Source organism: Thalassophryne amazonica, chromosome 16 (genome assembly GCF_902500255.1).
Source record: "Thalassophryne amazonica chromosome 16, fThaAma1.1, whole genome shotgun sequence".
NCBI classification, from domain to species: domain Eukaryota; kingdom Metazoa; phylum Chordata; class Actinopteri; order Batrachoidiformes; family Batrachoididae; genus Thalassophryne; species Thalassophryne amazonica.
Window position 1 is genome coordinate 81168546 of NC_047118.1, and position 22872 is coordinate 81191417.

Sequence of the window (22872 nt, forward strand, 5' to 3'; positions counted from 1 at the left end):
TCAGGCTGCTTTGTGATGAACTCTGTAAAGATTAGGGGTTAAAAAATTCTTTGCCAAAAATACAGAATCTTTTTCCAAGTGGCTGAGTGACTTATAACAGGAACACAACTATGCAACATATTTTAACCTTTGAAAATGTTATTTTTTGCCCAAAAAAGAAAAAAAAGAAAAATGAATAGTCAGGTCCATAAACGTTTACTGTGACGCACTTTTTGTAATTTTGCTGCTGTACAAAATCACAGCAGAGTTTAAAGAAAACAATCAAAGTGTTCTTGTAGTGCAGACTTTCATTCCAGAGGTTTAACAAATATATTGCATTCAACATTAAGGAATCACAGCCATTTACAAAATTAGTTTTTCTAGTCACCCCAGTAACTCTTTCAGAGTTGTCTGGGTGTCTTCCCTCACTAGCCTTGATAATTTGTGTGAACATTAATCCTGTACTTAGTTTGCCCAGTTACTTCTGAAAATAGAGGGAGTGTGTATAAAAGTTGCTGTAATTCTGTCCTTGAATCAGGAACCTTCTGGAAACAAGTGCACTAACCGCTTACCTGTGACTCTGTGACGATGAATTAGAACAAAGTGTTCGAATCACAAGGACACTAACATTAAACTATTATCTCCAAGGAAGCATGAGGAAAAAACAAATGATGTGGACAAGAGAGACACCTGTACATTGCTCTATGTGCTGTGGGAAAATAAACACAGAGAGACCACAGGAGTGCTCTGTCGGACAAACACACACTCAACCGCTTATCCAAGATCGAGTTTGCAGGGGGCTGGAGTCTATCCCAGCAGTCATAGTGCCTGAGGCGGGGTACACCATGGACAGGATGCCAGTCTGTCACAGGGCCACATGTAGACAAACAAACACATTCACACCTGCACACACACTTAAGTCTTCAATTCATCCAACCTGCATGTCTTTGGATGTGGGAGGAAGCTGGAGAACATGTAAACTCCACACAAAAGGCCACAGGATGGAATCAAACCCATGACCTTCTTGTTGTGAGGCAAGAGTGCTAACCACTAAGTCACCATGGCACAAATAAACCAAAGAAAATAGGTTCACTGTGAGGGAGAACGAAAGGAATTAACACTGAATTTAAACACACACACACACACACACAGACAATAACAACTAAAAAACAAAACAAAAAAACAGCACACGTATGTATGCCTGTGACCCGTGACAGTATAAATAATTCTGGGTATTGTTTATGTTTATTTTGAAATTATTATTTTATATTAAAGACAATAAAAATAGTCCTAAAACCACAACTGTATGGCATGAAAATGTACATTTGATCTTAACCTAAAAAACAAAAGTTTGGACTGTGGAACAGTTTGCCTGTTGACCTTCGAGAGGCGACATTAACTGAATCTTTCAAGGTAAACCTTGTATTTTCATCTGTTTATCATTAGTTTTATTGATGCTCCGACTTATATTTGCTGTTTAAAATTTTTATTTGGCATTTTATGAGCTTTTTTAAAAATTCCTTTGTAATATGTAAAGCACTTTAAATGTATTTGTTTTTGCTCTTAAGTCAGACAAACTGAATTCTTCTGCCATACACATGTTCTCTCAAAAAGGTAAACAACAACAACAATAAAAAAATAAACAAAAAAATTGCTCTCTGAGGTGTTGGTTGGTTGTAAATTCCAGCTGGTTTCAAAGTTTCCTTGATTTGATGTGGTTTGCTTTGGGTCCAGCTAAACTCTCTTTACCCGAGGCTGAAATGTGGCCACCGTGTATTGTGAAGGCTGTCTGTCTGTCTGTCTGTGCTCAGCATAAGTCCAGTCCTGTGACTGTAAGGGTCTTCAAATTCACAGGGAACATTCTTGGGACACAGACCTTGGACAAGTTCAAAGATGGCTAATCTTGACCTATATTAAGAGGTCAAAAGGTCACATTCTGTTTCCTAATTTTACGCACATACGGCCGAGGGTATTTTAGCATTGCATCATAATTTTTAAATTAACTTTATCTCCAAGGCAACAGACATGGAATAAACAAGCAGTTTCCTGTCACAGTTTCTAAAGTATATTCGGTATATTTTAGGAAACATTAAAATACTAAAAACTAACTTTTGAAAATTAAATCCCAGTTTGACAGACGTTTGTTTGTTTCCACCAATCAGAAAGGCTGCTCGGACCTGCTAAAGGGTGACACGCGGGAGTCGCGGCTCAACATGACGGAGCGCAGCTATCAGAAGATCTTCTGCTCCAACATGATGAAGACCAACATGGACATCATCCGAGACGGTCTGAACGCACAGACGGTGGACATCTTCACCGAAAACAGTCAGTGTCTCACACACACAGTTCAAACGTTTCTGCCTCAGCGTGTGAGGACAGGGACAGGGAACGCCACAGTGCCCCCAAAAGTACTGGAACCACAAAGTTCATTCTTTTGCTGTAAACTGAAGACTTTTGGTTTTGAGATCAAAAGACGAATATGAGAAGATAAATTATTGATCTTTACATCCAAATGTGATAAACAGCATAAAACAAACCGTGTGCATGAAAAAAAGTACTGTGGACATGTGAGACATTTAAACATGCCCACAGAGGACACGGCACACAGAGGACACAACACACAGAGGACACGGCACACAGAGGACACAGCACACAGAGGACACAGCACACAGAGGACACGGCACACAGAGGACACAGCACACAGAGGACACGGCACACAGGACACAGCACACAGAGGACACGGCACACAGAGGACACAGCACACAGAGAACACGGCACACAGGACACAGCACACAGAGGACACGGCACACAGAGGACACAGCACACAGAGAACACAACACACAGAGGACACGGCACACAGAGGACACGGCACACAGAGGACACGGCACACAGAGGACACGGCACACAGAGGACACAGCACATAGAGAACACAACACACACAGGACACGGCACACAGAGGACACGGCACACAGAGGACACGGCACACAGAGGACACAACACACAGAGGACACGGCACACAGAGGACACGGCACACAGAGGACACGGCACACAGAGGACACAACACACAGAGGACACGGCACACAGAGAACACAACACACAGAGGACACGGCACACAGAGGACACGGCACACAGAGAACACAACACACAGAGGACACGGCACACAGAGGACACGGCACACAGAGAACACAACACACAGAGGACACGGCACACAGAGGACACAACACACAGAGGACACGGCACACAGAGGACACGGCACACAGAGGACACGGCACACAGAGGACACGGCACACAGAGAACACAACACACAGAGGACACGGCACACAGAGGACACAACACACAGAGGACACAACACACAGAGGACACGGCACACAGAGGACACGGCACACAGAGGACACAACACACAGAGGACACGGCACACAGAGGACACGGCACACAGAGGACACGGCACACAGAGGACACAACACACAGAGGACACAGCACACAGAGAACACAACACACAGAGGACACGGCACACAGAGGACACAACACAATCAATCAATCAACTTTTTTCTTATATAGCGCCAAATCACAACAAACAGTTGCCCCAAGGCGCTTTATATTGTAAGGCAAGGCCATACAATAATTATGTAAAAACCCCAACGGTCAAAACGACCCCCTGTGAGCAAGCACTTGGCCACAGTGGGAAGGAAAAACTCCCTTTTAACAGGAAGAAACCTCCAGCAGAACCAGGCTCAGGGAGGGGCAGTCTTCTGCTGGGACTGGTTGGGGCTGAGGGAAAGAACCAGGAAAAAGACATGCTGTGGAGGGGAGCAGAGATCAATCACTAATGATTAAATGCAGAGTGATGCATACGGAGCAAAAAGAGAAAGAAACAGTGCATCATGGGAACCCCCCACAGTCTACGTCTAAAGCAACATAACCAAGGGATGGTCCAGGGTCACCCGATCCAGCCCTAACTATAAGCCTTAGCGAAAAGGAAAGTTTTAAGCCTAATCTTAAAAGTAGAGAGGGTGTCTGTCTCCCTGATCTGAATTGGGAGCTGGTTCCACAGGAGAGGAGCCTGAAAGCTGAAGGCTCTGCCTCCCATTCTACTCTTACAAACCCTAGGAACTACAAGTAAGCCTGCAGTCTGAGAGCGAAGCGCTCTAATGGGGTAATATGGTACTATGAGGTCCCTAAGATAAGATGGGACCTGATTATTCAAAACCTTATAAGTAAGAAGAAGAATTTTAAATTCTATTCTAGAATTAACAGGAAGCCAATGAAGAGAGGCCAATATGGGTGAGATATGCACAGAGGACAACACAGAGGACACGGCACACAGAGGACACGGCACACAGAGGACATGCACACAGAGGACACAACACACAGAGGACACGACAACACAGAGGACACGGCACACAGAGGACACAACACACAGAGGACACGGCACACAGAGAACAGAACACACAAGGACAACACAGAGGACACGGCACACAGAGGACACAACACACAGAGAACAGAACACACAGAGGACACGGCACACAGGGGACAACACAGAGGACACGGCACACAGAGGACACAGCACGCAGAGAACACGGCACGCAGAGGACACAACACGCAGAGGACACGGCACGCAGAGGACACAACATGCAGAGAACACGGCACGCAGAGGACACAACACACAGAGAACAGAACACACAGAGGACACGGCACACAGGGGACAACACAGAGGACACGGCACGCAGAGGACACGGCACGCAGAGAACACGGCACGCAGAGGACACAACACGCAGAGGACACAACACGCAGAGGACACAACACGCAGAGGACACGGCACACAGAGAACACGGCACGCAGAGGACACAACACACGGGACACGGCACGCAGAGGACACAACACACAGAGAACACTGCACGCAGAGGACACAACACACAGAGAACACGGCACGCAGAGGACACAACACACAGAGAACACGGCACGCAGAGGACACAACACACGGGACACGGCACGCAGAGGACACAACACACAGAGAACACGGCACGCAGAGGACACAACACACGGGACACGGCACACAGAGAACACAACACACAGAGGACACGGCACACAGAACAGAACACACAGAGGACACGGCACACAGAACAGAACACACAGAGGACACGGCACACATAGATAGATAGATAGATAGATAGATAGAAATAAATAAATAAATAAATTAATTAATTAATTAATTGCATTTGGCCTGCTGCTCATAAAACATCAATCATACAACAAATAAATAACTAAAATAGATGACAAAAATACAATAACACTACATTAAAAACAGTCAGTCAGTTGTAAAACTGACAGACTATGAAGTTATACAAACATAAAAAGACACAGGACTCTTGCTAGATCAGAGTGTTGTGCAATCTAATGGCACGAGGCACAAAGGACTTCCTCAGTCTGTCTGTGGTGCAGCGCTGGGACAGCAGTCTGCCGCTGAACACACTCCTCCTCTCTCTGAAGGCCTCGTATAGAGGGTGTGAGGCATTGTTCATAATTGCCTTGAACTGGGACATATCCTCTGCTCAACCACATCTTCCACTGGAGCCAGCTTCAGTCCCACCACTGACCCAGCCTTTTTAATGATCTTATTCAGGCGGGAGATGTTCTTCTTACTGGTGCTGCACCAACAGACCACAGCATAGAGGAGAGCACTCACCACCACTGACTGCTAAAACATGTACAGAAGTTTAGAGCAGATGTTAAATGAGCCCAGCTTTCGGAGAAAGTACAGCCTAGACTGACTCTTCTTATAAAGAAGGTCTGTGTTGGCTGTCCAGTCCAGCTTCTTGTCCAACACTACTCCCAGGTACTTATAAGATGGTACCGTCTCCACATCACTTCCCCCTATGCGTACCGGTTGAGGGATTGGAAACTTCTTTCTGAAGTCCAGGAGCATTTTCTTAATTTTCTGAATATTCAGCTGGAGCTGATTCTTTTGGCACCAAACCACAAAATCCTCCACCAACTGCCTATACTGTCTCTCCTCTCCCTCTCTGATGCAGGCCACAATAGCTGTATCATCTGAAAACTTCTGTATATGGCAAGTTGCAGTGTTATGGCGGAAGTCAGATGTATACAGTGTGAATAGAGCAGGAGACAGTACCGTCCCCTGGGGGGCTCCCACACTGCAGCTCAGGGTACTGGAGATGTTTTGTCCCATGCGGACATACTGCGGCCTGTTATTTAAATAGTCCATAATCCAGGACACAAGGAGTGGCTCCACAGTCATTCCACTAAGCTTCTCCTGCAGCAGGTGAGGCTGAATAGTATTAAAAGCGCAGGAGAAATCAAAAATAGCACCCTCACAGTGCAGCCTCCTTCGTCCAGGTATGAGAGGGTGCGATGAAGAAGGTAGAGGACAGCGTCCTCCACCCCCACTTGCTCTCTATGCAAACTGGAGAGGATCTTGGACATGCTGTACCTGTGGCTTCAGCAACTGCAGCACTAACCTCTCCAAGGTCTTCATTATATGAGAGGTCAGTGCTACAGGGCAATAATCATTATTGTCCCTGGGATGCCTGACCTTAGGTAGTGGGACAATACAAGATGTTTTCCAGAGGGAGGGGACATGTCCCAGCTGCAGGCTCAGGTTAAAGAGATACTGGAGAGGATTCCCAAGCTCGTTTGCACAAGCTCTCAGCAGCCTGGGACACACATTATCTGGACCGGCTGCTTTCCTGATGTTTATCCTCTGCAGCTCCCTCCTCACCCGATGTTCTGTGATATAAAGGAGAGCTGAACGGGAGGGGGCGTGTGAAGAAGGTGGAGGGCAGTTATCCCCCATGAGGGAAGGAGTAGTGGGGGATGTCTGTCCCTTACCATAACTCAATGGAGGGACTCCAGCAGCCTCTGGACCCCCCATAGGAAGGGATGTGAGAACTGGTCGTGGGGAGGACACAGTGATGGGCTGGCCAGTACCAACACTGGAAACAGGGAGAACAGGGGCATCACTGAACCTGTTGAAAAATGCGTTCAGTTCATCAGCTCTCTCTACTCTCTCCCCAACCAACCCAGCCACCTTTTTGCACCCTGTTATTGTTTTCATTCCTTCCCACACTTCTCTGATGTTTTCTTGCAGTTTCCCCTCAACCTTCTTCTTGTAGCTCATTTTAGCTGTCTTTAAACAGGCCTTCACCTCCTTCTGCACCCTTTTCATCTCCTCCTTATCCTTTGTTTTGAACGCTCTCTTTTTCTTGTTCAAAACCCCCTTCACCTCCCCTGTGATCCAGGGTTTATTATTTGCAAAAGAGTTCACTGTTTTGGCGGGCACAACAATGTCCATACCGAAACTCACATAATCCGACAGACACTGAGTAGCTCCTTCAATGTCCTCTCCGTACTGTTCTAACAGCGTGCACCAGTCAGTGCTGTCAAAACAGTCCCTGAGCTTTTCCTCCACCTCCGGTGTCCACCTCCTCACAGCCCGTGTTGTTACTGGTTGCCTCTTCACAAGAGGTGTATACGTAGGCTGTAGGGAAATCAAGATGTGATCCGATTTGCCGAGAGGAGGGAGGGGCGTGGCCTGATAGGCATCTTTAACGTTAACATACAACAAATCAATAATATTGTCGCCGCTAGTGGGACAGTCCACATACTGATGCATTGCTGGCAGCGAGGAATCCAGGGTGACATGATTAAAGTCCCCTGAGATGACCACCAGTGCCTCTGGATGCTGCGATTGAAGCTCTGCAACTGCACCGACCACTGCCTCCACCGCTGTTTCCATGTGCACTCTCGGTGGAATGTAAACAGACAGCCAGGATGTGCGTAAACTCCCGAGGTAAGTAGTATGGCCGGATGCTAATGGCTAACAGCTCATAGTCTCTGCAGCATAGTATCTTTTTTATGGTAAAGTGTCCAGGGTTACACCACCTATTGTTAATATACAATATGAGGCCTCCCCCTTTACTTTTCCCACACGCCACAGTGTCTCCGTCAGCGCGCACCAAGGAGAAGCCGGTTAGCTTCACATTAGCATCAGGTATGCTGTTGGTTAACCATGTCTCTGTCAGCATAATCAGACAGCACTCCCCGTAAATCCTTTGGCATCTGACCAGCGCAGAAAGTTCATCTGCTTTGTTTGTTAAGGCATTTACATTTCCCATAATCACAGACGGGACTGATGGTTTATAGCGCCGCTTCCGTTCTTTTTTAGCGATAGCTCTCGCCTTACACTTCACACTGGCACGAGTCCCTCTGTAACTTCTTCTCAACTCCCTGGAAATGTTGTGTCTTATTCCAGCCTTCCTTTCCTTCAAAGCTAGGAGTTCAGATCTTAAAAACACAATTTTATGAGGTTTAGAGTCCCTCCTCTCGTACTCCACAACATACAAAGCAACAGACCGGCAGCCCGTCTGTTGCAGAGGCGCCATCTTGTCACCACACAGAGGACACGGCACACAGAGGACACAGCCCACAGAGGACACAACACACAGAGGACACAGCCCACAGAGGACACAACACACAGAGGACACAACACACAGAGGACACGGCATACAGAGGACACAACACACAGAGGACATGGCCCACAGAGGACACAACGCACAGAGGACACAACACACAGAGGACATGGCCCACAGAGGACACAACACACAGAGGACATGGCCCACAGAGGACACAACACACAGAGGACACAACACACAGAGGACATGGCCCACAGAGGACACGGCACACAGAGGACACAGCACACAGAGAACACGGCACACAGAGGACACAACACACAGAGGACACAACACACAGAGGACACGGCACACAGAGGACACAACACACAGAGGACACAACACACAGAGGACATGGCCCACAGAGGACACGGCACACAGAGGACACAGCACACAGAGAACACGGCACACAGAGGACACAACACACAGAGGACACAACACACAGAGGACACGGCACACAGAGGACACAACACACAGAGGACACAACACACAGAGGACATGGCCCACAGAGGACACGGCACACAGAACAGAACACACAGAGGACACGACATGCAGAGGACATAACACACAGAGGACACCCTATGGAGAGGTCATGTGTGTTTGACTCCAATGAACTGATATTCATTAAACTTGAATTGTTGAGTTGGACTCGTATCAAAAGTCACTTTTTTAGAAGAATGAAGGATTTTATTGAGTGATTTATTTGGAATTTGTAAATTGCACTTTCAAAGTGTTTCAAAGTATTTCCCCTTTTGGAAGAATTAAAAAATGCCAGATGTTTTGTTTCTAAAAAAAAAAATCAGCTGAATTAAGAAAAACATTTAAAAAAGTCCCATTGACCAGCAGAACGTCCTCATCAAAGTGTCACACTTCAATCAATCAATCAATCAATCAATCAATTTTTTTATATAGCGCCAAATCACAACAAACAGTTGCCCCAAGGCGCTTTATATTGTAAGGCAATAATACTTCAGTCCAACATGGCAACATATCAGTTGATTTCAGCTTTGTTGTTTATTTTCTTGATAGTTTTGATTTGTGGTCTGGCTGGATTCTCCGACTTCTACAAAGCTGATTGGCTGCAGCACATCCTGAAGCTGCAGGACGAGGAGGTCGGCTGCTTTGGGAGGGACAGTGAGTGTTATCAACACTTTACTCCATTTAAACCTCACAAATTACTTTAATCTGTAAACGCTAAAGAACCTGAACAGGTGGTGTTTTCACAGTGGCCACATTTCCATGAGCATAACAATGAGATAACTGTAATAATCTGATCTTTCACTTAAGTAATCTGATAATAGGGGGACTTCATACCGGTTATATTGGATTTTGGCCATGCAGGGGATTGTGGGAAATGTGTACCTGCTGCAGACGCAGACACGCTCAGAAAGTAAACCAAAGGCTCAGAATGCCGGGGGGGTACTTGTTGTGCCCCTGGATACTACACGTGAACTGTTTTGCAGTTGTCAATCTCGTGCTGTCTCCCGGTGTGTGACTCACACAGAGGTCTGTTTCAGCAGAGTTCTGATTCAGGGCACAGGGTAAACACACCTCGTGAAGTACGGACAACAAGACAACACCGGGGCACGGCAGAAGACCATCACAGGTGTTTCTGCCTGGTGAGTTAATTACAGCTCCAGGTACATCTCCTGGATCCAAAACTGGCTTAAAAGTATCACATTTCTCTTTGTTTACATCCACGGACACAGGCTGTACGCATACGGACTATCCCATGATGCATTGCGTGAGGGCTACAACCCCTGGCAAAAATTATGGAATCACCGGCCTCGGAGGATGTTCATTCAGTTGTTTAATTTTATAGAAAAAAAGCAGATCACAGACATGACACAAAACTAAAGTCATTTCAAATGGCAACTTTTTGGCTTTAAGAAACACTATAAGAAATCAGGAAAAAAAATTGTGGCAGTCAGTAATGGTTACTTTTTTAGACCAAGCAGAGGGAAAAAAATATAGAATCACTCAATTCTGAGGAAAAAATTATGGAATCATGAAAAACAAAAGAACGCTCCAACACATCACTAGTATTTTGTTGCACCACCTCTGGCTTTTATAACAGCTTGCAGTCTCTGAGGCATGGACTTAATGAGTGACAAACAGTACTCTTCATCAATCTGGCTCCAACTTTCATTGATTGCTGTTGCCAGATCAGCTTTGCAGGTTGGAGCCTTGTCATGGACCATTTTCTTCAACTTCCACCAAAGATTTTCAATTGGATTAAGATCCGGACTATTTGCAGGCCATGACATTGACCCTATGTGTCTTTTTGCAAGGAATGTTTTCACAGTTTTTGCTCTATGGCAAGATGCATTATCATCTTGAAAAATGATTTCATCATCCCCAAACATCCTTTCAATTGATGGGGTAAGAAAAGTGTCCAAAATATCAACGTAAAGTGCATTTATTGATGATGTAATGACAGCCATCTCCCCAGTGCCTTTACCTGACATGCAGCCCCATATCATCAATGACTGTGGAAATTTACATGTTCTCTTCAGGCAGTCATCTTTATAAATCTCATTGGAACGGCACCAAACAAAAGTTCCAGCATCATCACCTTGCCCAATGCAGATTTGAGATTCATCACTGAATATGACTTTCATCCAGTCATCCACAGTCCACAATTGCCTTTCCTTAGCCCATTGTAACCTTGTTTTTTTCTGTTTATGTTGTGTGGGCTGCCAGAAGAGGAGGTACTGCTGGCCCACCACCAAAGGGCGCCCTGCCTGAAGTGCGGGCTTCAGGCACGAGAGGGCGCTGCCGCCACGGACACAGCCGGGAGTGACAGCTGTCACACATTCTACATCATCGCACTCCATAAAACCCAGATGTCATCTCCACCTCATCGCCGAGATATCGTACTTCATTAGAGGTAATATCCTCAGCCTTTTTGTGGTATTTTCTGAATCTGTTTATTGTGAGTGTTTGCAGGTCCTTAGTTTGTGGAGGCTGTGCAAGACGACACTCTTTTTCCTCTGAGGGATCGCTGCAACGTATTGAGTGAGAGGTGGAGGTGGCATTCCCACCATTGTTGTTACTGGGTGTACACACACCCACACTTGACTGTCTTTGTTCTCGCCAGCAGTACCAGATCCGACAGTCGGGGACGGTGATCACCTGGGAATTCGGGACTTGGCGGCTCCAGTATTCACCAGGTGGCGGCGGAAATCGTGTGGTTCCGGCTCCTCTCAGGACAGACGTCTTCTATCCTCGAGCCTGCCCACATGTCACCTTTTGTGGATTGACTGTAATTATATTCTGAGATTGTCTGTATGTTCGTTGTGCACATTTCACAACATTAAATTGTTACTTTTTGGCTCATCTATTGGCCGTTCATTTGCGCCCCCTGTTGTGGGTCCGTGTCACTACACTTTCACAACAGTTTAGGTGTTAATGATGGCTTTCGTTTAGCTTTCTGTATGTAAATCCCATTTCCTTTAGGTGGTTTCTTACAGTTCGGTCACAGACTTTGACTCTAGTTTCCTCCCATTCGTTCCTCATTTGTTTTGTTGTGCATTTTCAATTTTTGAGACATATTGCTTTAAGTTTTCTGTCTTGACGCTTTGATGTCTTCCTTGGTCTACCAGTATGTTTGCCTTTAACAACCTTCCCATGTTGTTTGTATTTGGACCAGAGTTTAGACACAGCTGACTGTGAACAATCAACATCTTTTGCAACACTGCGTGATGATTTACCCTCTTTTAAGAGTTTGATAATCCTCTCCTTTAATTCAATTGACATCTCTTGTGTTGGAGCCATGATTCATGTCAGTCCACTTGGTGCAACAGCTCTCCAAGGTGTGTTCACTCCTTTTTAGATGCAGACTAACAAGCAGATCTGATTTGATGCAGGTGTTAGTTTTGGGGATGAAAATTTACAGGGTGATTCCATAATTTATTCCTCAGAATTGAGTGATTCCATATTTTTTCCCTCTGCTTGGTCTAAAAAAATAACCGTTTTTTTTTCTTGATTTCTTATAGTGTTTTTTAAAGCCAGAAAGTTGCCATTTGAAATGACTTCAGTTTTGTGTCATGTTTGTGATCTGCTTTTTTTCTACAAAATTAAACAACTAAATGAACATCCTCTGAGGCCGGTGATTCCATAATTTTTGCCAGGGGTTGTACTTCTGGGCGTGCCCACTGACACGTGCAGTCCTCCTATTGGAAGAACCAGGTTTACGTGATTTCAGTTCATTAATTGGATTTCTTTGTTAGTGGAGAAAGAAGAAAGGACAGCTGCTGAAGAAAAGCATAGACTGAAAAAAGAGCGCTCTCTGTCTCTCTCTCTCTTTGCCCTTTTCTCTATGTGTCTCTCAATTCAATTTCAATGGGGCTTTATCAGTGCTTAATTTGTAAAGTGGGAGGTCCTGGACCGCAGAGGATGGGTGGCTCCGGTGCAGAAAAAAAAAAGAAGGGCGGCGGGGGGGGAGGGGGACTTGCGAACAACGCTGTGCGCCAAACTGAAAATAAACTGGGCATGTATTGTAGGCCTACACTAGTAGTCACACCAAATCTGGATAGAGTACAAATTCCTGTTTAATGATGTAAAGTGGTCCCTCGTTTATCGTGGGAGTTACGTTCTCCGCGTTCACACCGGGCGTGGCGCGAGCGACTGCAGCCACAGGTTGCCATGTAATCCCTATGTAACCGCGCAGCGCGACGCGATGGACACGATTTTGAGCATTTTGCGCATTTGTTGCGTGATATTGCGTCGCATCACGTCGTGTCGCCCTCCTCCCCAAGTTGAAAAATCTTAACTTTTTCGTCTCTTTGCGCCACGATAACCAATCACGGACTGAATATGTAGTGACGTGATGTCTGGAGTTTGACTGAAGATGTGAACATGATGTGTCCCGTCTCTGGTAGCAGCCTGTGAGCAGGACTTATGTCTCTTTTGTCCTTTATTTCACAATCATGACAGAGTTTTTGGAGCGAGCAGCAGCACCACAGCAGGGGGAGCGGAGTTTCTTTTTTTTTTTTTTTACGTGCGCGCGTGCATGAGGGTCCATGGAGATTATTTTACTTATTAACTACACAGATGTATAATAAAGCAAATGGTGACTGGTTTCTAAAGACAATTATGAGAATTTTTTGGGAAAGAGCGAGGAGCAGCCTCACAGCAAGCCGCGGAGTTTCTTTCTTTTTTTTTTTTTTTTACGTGCGCGCGAGCGAATCGTCTGTGTGGAGAATATTTTATTAATTAACTACACAGAGATGTATAATAAAACAAATGGTGACTGGTTTCTAAACACAATTATGCCAGTTTTTTTGGGGAAGAGCGAGCTGCAGCAAGCAGTGGAGTTTCTTTTTTTTTTTTTTATTGTTTACATGTGCGTGTGTGAACGGGACAGTTGGTCCTCAAATTGGGTCCTGCAGAGGCGGAAGGACTGCTGAAAGCGGCCGTCATCCAGACGCAGCTCCTGCAGCAAATAATGATACTCCCTGTATTGGGAGCTTTTCACAACAACTCGCTCCGTGTGATCAAGGTCCGTCATGATGACTTGACGCCGAGCGGAATGGAAGCTCCCCCTATTTGATGACGCACCGGGGCGAATTTTCGCAGCGAAAGTCCACCCAAGCAGAGCGACACACCAGGCGAAGGAGGCGCGTCCGTCGCCACGCGACTCCCACGAATTTGTAGCATCTGATCGCGCCCGGTGTGAATGCAGCATAAAAATAACCCGCGATAAACGAAATCCGCGTAGTCAGCGCTATTTTTTACACTTATAGATGTTTTAAGGCTGTAAAACCCCTCACTACACACTTTTCTCAAACAGGCATTAACATTTTCTCACTTTTCTCTCCTGTGTAAACACTCTCTTTTTTCTTCTGTGCGAGAAGATTATAAACAGACACACGCAGAACACAATGCGCGGCTCTCCCTTCACTCACTGCCTCCGGGGGTACAGATGCGGGACCCGCAAAGAATCCAAGTCCTCTCTCGGTGGCCACAGAGCTCTACGGCTGCGGTCAACATCCGGATCAAAACAGCGAGCGTAGCCTCTGGACCTGTTGCCAGATTTGGCGCAATTCCGCACAGCAGGCGGTGATTATTTATTTATTTATTTATTTTGTTAGTCAAGAGAGGTGGTGGATCACGGATCCAGTATAAATATCTGGCGGAGCCAACGTCAGAGGTTCCGGAGCGCACTCCGGCTTGCTCCCCCTCAAATTAACCCTGAGCTTTATTGACATGGGAAACATAAGTTTATATTGTCAAAGTGTTACATTGAGCAAAAAATGGAAAAAAAAAAAAAAAAATTAAGACGACGTACATACAGTCAACAATATTCTACAGTAAATAAATGTGTAAACAGGATATGTGGGATTGAAATAATAGAAAAAACTGTGCCTTCATTGTACAGTAGTGTTCAGAATAATAGTAGTGCTATGTGACTAAAAAGATTAATCCAGGTTTTGAGTATATTTCTTATTGTTACATGGGAAACAAGGTACCAGTAGATTCAGTAGATTCTCACAAATCCAACAAGACCAAGCATTCATGATATGCACACTCTTAAGGCTATGAAATTGGGCTACTAGTAAAAAAAAGTAGAAAAGGGGGTGATCACAATAATAGTAGCATCTGCTGTTGACGCTACAAACTCAAAACTATTATGTTCAAACTGCTTTTTTAGCAATCCTGTGAATCACTAAACTAGTATTTAGTTGTATAACTACAGTTTTTCATGATTTCTCCACATCTGCACAGCATTAATTTTGTTGGTTTGGAACCAAGATTTTGCTGGTTTACTAGTGTGCTTGGGGCCATTGTCTTGTTGAAACACCCATTTCAAGGACATGTCCTCTTCAGCATAAGGCAACATGACCTCTTCAAGTATTTTGACATATCCAAACTGATCCATGATACCTGGTATGCGATATATAGGCCCAACACCATAGTACATGGATGCTTAGGATGAAGGAAAAAAAAGAAGACAGCAATCCAAAGTCTTGGTAAATTAAAAGAGCAACTACTTGCGGCGAAGTGGAAAAGGGGGGGCTCTGGGGAGGGATTTGCCCCCCCCCCCCCCGGAAATTTTAAGAATTTAAGTGCCCTGTGGTGCATTTTGGTGCATTATTTGGATTAAATTTGGACTTGAAACAGCTGTTAAATTTCTCTTGTGATCTCATGCAGTATATGGCATGTTGTACCATCCTGTAGGAGTATATACAGAATATAACACCACAATAGTTTACAAATATAGCTAACTCCTGCAAAAAAACTTTACTGATTTAGTTTGTTTTTGATTGGGCTCAAAGACTAGGCAATTAAAATCTCAACATTCAAAGAACTAGTTCATAATGCTTTCAGACTAGAGGCTAGATAATTGCTTTCAGACTAGATAAAGATACATAACAACAGAAATCCAGGTGTGTTAATATGATTTCTGATATGATTTGTTAAATCATATCAGATTTAGTTGTTTACATGAGCACTTAATAATGAGATAACAGCCGATAATCAGATAGCAACCGGACTTTTATGTGCATGTGAACAGGGCCAGTGACAGTGGACAGGGCCTTACCTATCATTAGAGTTTTACAGTGAGGAAAATAAGTATTTGAACACCCTGTGATTTTGCAAGTTCTCCCAGTTAGAAATCATGGAGGGGTCTGAAATTTTCATCTTAGGTGCATGTTCACTGTGACAGACATAATCTAACAAAATAAAAAATCCGGAAATCACAATGTATGATTTTTTTAATAATTTTTCTCACAGTGGACATGCACCTAAGATGAAAATTTCAGACCCCTCCATGATTTCTAAGTGGGAGAACTTGCAAGATTGCAGGGTGTTCACATACTTATTTTCCTCACTGTAGTTAAACTGTAACTTCAGGCAAAATTTATGAACTGCTAACATTTACTTGTGGACACTTCAAACAAATTTGATACCTTTGAAGTTAAGAAAACAAAATGTATTAAACAAACTCATGACATGCGCATATGAGAGGTTCAAGTCAGGGTAAGAAATGGGCCACTTTAGGGGTGTCTGAAATCATTTCACAACATTCTTTCAAGCATAAACATGATTATTACATAACAGATGAAGTGGCGATCTCAGCAGAAGCATACGCAGTGTGGCTAAAGGTCCCACTAGCTCTTCCGGTCAATCGGGACTAGAACAGCGCTGGTGTAACATGTACATATTGACAATATTTTAAAGGCTGAAAATCTGTGGCATATTAAAATATCATCATCAAAATAACCAAAGGTCTTGTCTGTGCTTTCATTCTAAGCAAATTTAGAGTGAACTAGTTGTAGAATTACTGAAAGCGCAGCAAGTTAGTGCACATAGAGATCGCCGTTACTGGGAAAGATGGACACCAACGTTTGTTTATATTTGTGAGGAGGATTGAAACCACCTGCTATATCATTGTTTTTTAACAAATTTCATGTATTGTTCCATGAAATTAACTGGTAATACATTATAGAAGCTTATCAGAACTATTTTCTTGAAGTTGCAATTGTTGATTGATGTAAATACGTCATTTGAATGAGCTGTGTTACCGCTGTTTACAGAAAACATGAATGCCCATGTTTGTTTATGCAGATCATAACTGCTTTAGCAAGATTTTATAACAAACATAGCTTGTTATTGAGTCAAATAAAATAAGAATACAGTATCTTGTAGATGTTTACCGACACACTCCTTCTCCCCCGTCCACTTTTTTGTTAATCTTCATGGGGTCTGGTATCATTTCCCCGTCTTTGGACCTAAGTAGTGATTCATAATCTAACTGGTTTTGTTGGACAACTTGTTCCGAGTCCGGCAAGACTGCCATGTTCATTTCTTGAACGCTCATGCCACCAACTCCTATTTTCTTGTCTTCATTTCTTCAAAAATGCTTTTAAATCCACCACTGTCCATCACCAAAAATCATTCAGACTCATCCCCGTATCATCCATTTCCATGAATTTTATCTGTTCTGTCCAACATCGTGTCCTAAATAAACTTATCAATCATATTTTGTGTTGACCTTTTCTACATCGCTGTGAAAACATTGGCACCTTATCGCTTCCGTGTCAAATTTATCACGAATGACCTTTGGGCGTACCCATGATTCATTGCACATACTGAGATAGCAGCTTCATCTATTACACAAATACAGGATTCTGACGGGCTAGTATGGCTCTACCGTTACACTGCTCCCTGTTGGTTTGGAGCAGTCATGATGTATACGAAGTTATTTTTCAAAATGAAGTTAGAAAATCTCCACATTTAAAAATACTCATATATGTGTGGACTCAGCCTTTAGTCGAGAAGACACCCAAGCGCATCTCAATGCTGCACTCCAGACAGCAGAGATGAGTCAGACCTCTTCCTTCATTTAAAAGATTATTTCTTCACAGATTGTTTATTACCAGGATCAAAGTAATTACAAAGCCATGTGTAAATAACTTTCCGTGCTTTCCCCTCGTTTCAGTGAACGTGGTCTCTCAGATTATTGGAGATGAGCTGCTGGAGCAGCTGCAGCCCCACAGGAGGGTGAAGAGACGAGAGAAGGTCCTACCAGGTGTGTGGGAGACACGCTGACCTAAAACTACTTATAAATCCAAGGACATGATTTACTACGACTACTACTACACGATTGTTGTGTTTGTCCTTTAGTTTGTGTGTCCTGCAGTTTGTGGTGAACTCAGTGAAGGTTGCTGAATGACAAACAGACACACACACACACGTGCGCTCTCTCGGTTCGAGGATTAAGACTCATTCTGTTTGATCTGCAGGATGTATCTCAGGTGATTTGGGTGTGCGCGGTGGCTGAGTTACTGAACCTCCACAACTTATGTTCAGTTGTGTTTATGTTGTGTCACTGCATCAGTCAGCTCAGTCTTTGCAAATAATTTGTCTTGACAATGTCTTTCTCCCACATGCTTTTTTTCCTGTGATGTAAGGGTAGTATCTCACTGGGGTGAGACTGTTGGAGAGTGGGTGGAGATAGAAAATTGTGATAAAACTGGTGAATTACTGACAGTTTCACAGTTGGAATCTCACTGAATTGATACAAACCACACGTTAGTGCATGTTGCATGGACTGGTGGCAAAAGTAGGGCCAAAAAAATCGCGCGTAGTCTGCATACAAAGGGTGCAAGTGTCACTCGAATGTTGAGCAGCACTTTCTCGAATGTCGAGCACTACTGGTGCAACCCTTGCAGGTGCACCGATTTGCACATGAATGCAGTGTGGCACTCTCACGGATGTCAAGCTCCACTCCTGCAGCTGAAATGATGACAAGTTTGCACACAGAGTGCTCAGGATTGCTGTGGACTGCTATTATGTGAAAAGAGGCCGTGGAAATTCCCCCAGCTGTAGGCTTGGAAGGCAAAAATAAATAAATAAAAATAAACAAATAAATAATAATAAATGATTAATAATGGTTAATAAATGGTGGCAACGTACTCACCAATGGTATAAACGTAGTCCAGCACAGTGACACCCCCCCCCCCCCCCACACACACACACACACACACTCTACTCTCCACCAGTGTTGGAGGAGGAGCAGATACTGATGTCCTTGTCACTTCTTGGGAATGACCAGTATAAGGATCCTCTACTGGATGGACTGAGGGATTGTCTGGAAGCACTCCATCGTGTGCACAGACACCAGGACTAGACGACACTTACAGTCCAGCCTCAGTGTACAATGGACTACAGAAAAATGTAGTTCCTGGGTTCAAATCCCAGCCTGAGTGGAAAATCACTAAGGGCCCTTGGGCAAGGTCTTTAATCCCAGAGTTGCTCCCGGTGTGTAGTGAGCGCCTTGTATGGCAGCACCCTCACATCGGGGTGAATGTGAAGCATTATTTGTAAAGCGCTTTGAGCGTTTGATTCAGATGGAAAAGTGCTATATAAATGCAGTCCATTTACCATTTATTTTTATCAGGAGGGTAGCTGTAGCCAGGTAGAGGTTAATGAAGAGTTACTCAGAGTTCAACATTTTTAAGTATACCAGATTATTTGTCTGATTGTAAAGATTCTAAAAAGGTATAGTTTGTACCACCTATGACTGAATGTTATGGGATAAGAACAGCAAAAATGGTCAGAAAGGTTAAAATTGCTGAAATTTGATACAAATTATTGGTTGAGCTAATAAAATTAATAAATGGGATAGTTTTGACCATGTTGATTGTATGGTCTCCAGTGTAATGGTTAAACAAGGAGGACGTTGTTGTGTTCTATGACGTATGACATGTTACTCTGTAATGTGATAACTGAGCATGGTGCAAACTAACAAACCTTTTTAAAGCCATATGAGTGCATCCAGATAATTTGTCTGTTTTTATTGCTTGATACGTCACACATGAAACCAAGAGCAATCAGATATTTCTGACATCCGCCAATCCGGATCTGGATCAACTCCAAAATTTAATGGAGTATTCCATGCCCTAATACCTATCTGTGGTGAAAATTTGGTTAGAATCTGTGAAGTAGTTTTGACGTAATCCTTAAAAGCCTATATAAAGTGAAATCTTGATCTAGAATCCGGATCCAGATCACCTCCAAAATTTAATGGAGTCTTCCATGGCATAATATGCATCTGTGTTGAAAATTTCTTTGGAATCTGTGAAGGAGTTTTGACGGAATCCTTCAAAGCATATATAAAGAGAAATCTTGATCCAGAATCCTGATTTGGATCTGGATCACCTCCAAAATTTAATGAAGTCTTCCATGGCCTAATATGTATCTGTGGTGAAAATTTGGTGAGAATCCGTGAAGTAGTTTTGACATAATCCTTCAAAGACTATATAAAGTGAAACTTGATCCAGATCACCGCCAAAATTTAATGGTGTCTTCCATGGCCTAATGTGTATCCGTGGTGAAAATTTCGTCAAAATCCATGCAGTCGTTTTGACGTAATCCTGCTAACAGACAGACAGACAAATAAACGCAGGTGATTTTATTGCAACCTTGGCGCATGTAACTAAATACCAGCACGAATCTCAAGAGGCAGCCACAACATAAGACACACATCTGGGACACTTCCCTCGTGCACATGCTCCAGCCTGTTAACACAGCCACCAGAATGAAAATCAACACACAACACAGCAACCACACACACACACAATATGTATCTGATGTGTTGTAAGTCTTTTCATGCTCCTGTGTTGTTTTATCTCCACAGATGGATGTTCCAGTCACATGACTGCCGTGGCCGTAGGTGCACTGGGTGGGTATCTGAACTATTATTTGACCGAACAGGACATCACCAAACGGCCGCTGTTGTAAAATCTTCCCCTCAGCGTTCATTCCCACTATAGATCTGGGGCCTGTACTACGAAGCAAGGTTACTGGCTTATCAGGGTAACTTCGGGAGTAAGTTGATGACGTAACTTCCCGGTTAACCCGTACCACGAAAGGTGGATAGGTTTTGATCAAGGTATGCTGCCAAGGCAATTTACGCTGCGTGCCAAACCTGCTCTGAGCAGGTTATGTTCTAGGTTAGCTTGAGGTCTTCGCTTAACCACTCCCTTTATAAGTACCGCCCATCCACCTTCAATCACTCCGAAGACAATGCCGGCCTACCTGGATGATCCGTTTGATATTGGGGCACAAATTGTGAGAGGCTCTCTTCGCAGGGCAAGGGTTTTTAAAGACCGGCAGAATCCGCTGACATACCCGGACGATATTCTCCATGAAAAATATAGATTCTCAGCCGAGGGAATTCATTATCTTTGTCAGCTGATCGGGCCAGACGTCTGTAACATCACCCGTCGTAGCAATGCCCTGACAATCGAGCAGATAATGTGCCTTGCGCTTAGATATTTTGCCAGTGGACAATTTATGTATTCCATCGGTGATGCTGAACATCTGAGCAAGAATACTGTATGTTGTATGATTCGCAAGGTAGTACTTGCTCTATCTAAACTGTTGGATGCATTTGTCGTTTTCCCTGGCCATTTATCCGCAGTGCAAATCAAAGAAGGGTTTTATGCAATCGCGGGTAATTACTAATATCAAAATAGGTCTAATGCATGTCCATTAATTAGGCAAAGTGGGGCTTATCAATACCAATTTCTCCTAGGTTTCCCAAGAGTAATAGGCGCCATTGATTGCACGAAAATCCCAATCAGTGCACTCCTGGGAGAGCACGAGGGCGATTATGTCAATCGGAAATATTTTCACAGTATCAATGTGCAGGTATAGCCATTCTATTTGGCCTATTTCATATACCCATTATCGTGTAGTCCACTCTAAGCTCACCATCTTTTCACTTATTTCAGCCACATAAGGGTTGCTTTGGTTTGGGTGATTTTTCTAAATATTCTAATATACAATTACTATAATTACATATTTCACATTCTTTTTCTCCCCACATGGGGCTGTCCTGTTGGATAACCTTCATGCCAAAGTGATATATATGTAACTATGTTAACAGAATGACCATTAATGGCTTTAAATCCTTAGATAGGTAGCCTATTTAGGAAACATTAAATTAACCTAACATCTATTAGTAGGCCTATGCCCACTTCTGAATCGTGTTGCATCTGGGCGTAATTAATGAAAGAAGGTCATTATTTTACACATATCAGACATTCCACAGGTTAATCATCTGTAACAGATTTGGAGAACAATTGAATTGTACTTACGCATTTACCCGATCAGCAATACATTGCCAACAAGCCTGTCTTGCTTTATTGGCAGACTATGTGTTCGATTTCCCCCTTAACGTTAATTTAAATTCCTCGTAGCTCCGCATAATAATCATGCATTCTTCTTCGGTAAAGTAAGGTGACCGCGCCATCATTGAAAAATGGTGACGTGCGCTGCAACTTGCCCTTTTTATGTGAATGTGCACAAACTCCAATTAGGTTAACACAGGTTCAACAAATCAACATCTTAATCAGCGTTGTAGTACCGATTAACACCACTTGAGAACACCAGGTTTTGTCAACCCCGGTTTAAGAAGTTAACCCTGGGTTACGTCTGAGTAAGTTAACCCCGCTTCGTAGTGCAGGCCCGTTCTTACGGACCTCTTGATGCCGTCTGGTCCAAACAAACTGCTCTATGAACACAGTTATGATTAAAAAAGACTAACGGATTAGGATTTTAAGATCAGTGAAACACTTGATTTCTGAGAGAACGAATCCTCTTATCCAGACACAACACGACACAAATGACATTCACGAGGCATGTCGCCAAACAACAGGGTTATTTATAATCAGTCTGTGATCTACGTACTGTTTATGTCACATTGTTGATGTTCCCATCAAAGACATTGTGATTGTTTATCTGTCCAATCAGCCGCTCTGGAAAAATCAAATGTTTTCTGTTACTTTGATCTCTGAGGCTGTCAATCGTGACGTCTATCATAGGAATAAAATCTGACATTTGGAAGTCATGTCTGTGAATGTTTGTCGTCTTTTGTATGGAACGAGTGATGCATTGTTCTGTTTACGATCGA

The 22872-nt window shown here is 43.7% G+C and overlaps 1 protein-coding gene across 1 annotated transcript in view; it reads left to right on the plus strand.

Moving 5' to 3' along the window:
• c16h16orf89 (chromosome 16 C16orf89 homolog) overlaps positions 1–20725 on the plus strand; it is a 76158-nt gene extending 55433 nt beyond the window's left edge. Inside the window, exons 5-8 of the mRNA XM_034190880.1 lie at positions 2142–2304; positions 9474–9578; positions 17893–17982; positions 20593–20725. Coding sequence (XP_034046771.1) covers positions 2142–2304; positions 9474–9578; positions 17893–17982; positions 20593–20696 — 462 coding nt within the window. The 3' untranslated portion in view covers positions 20697–20725. The remainder of the gene's footprint in view (positions 1–2141; positions 2305–9473; positions 9579–17892; positions 17983–20592) is intronic.
• The last annotated feature ends 2147 nt before the right edge of the window (positions 20726–22872 follow it).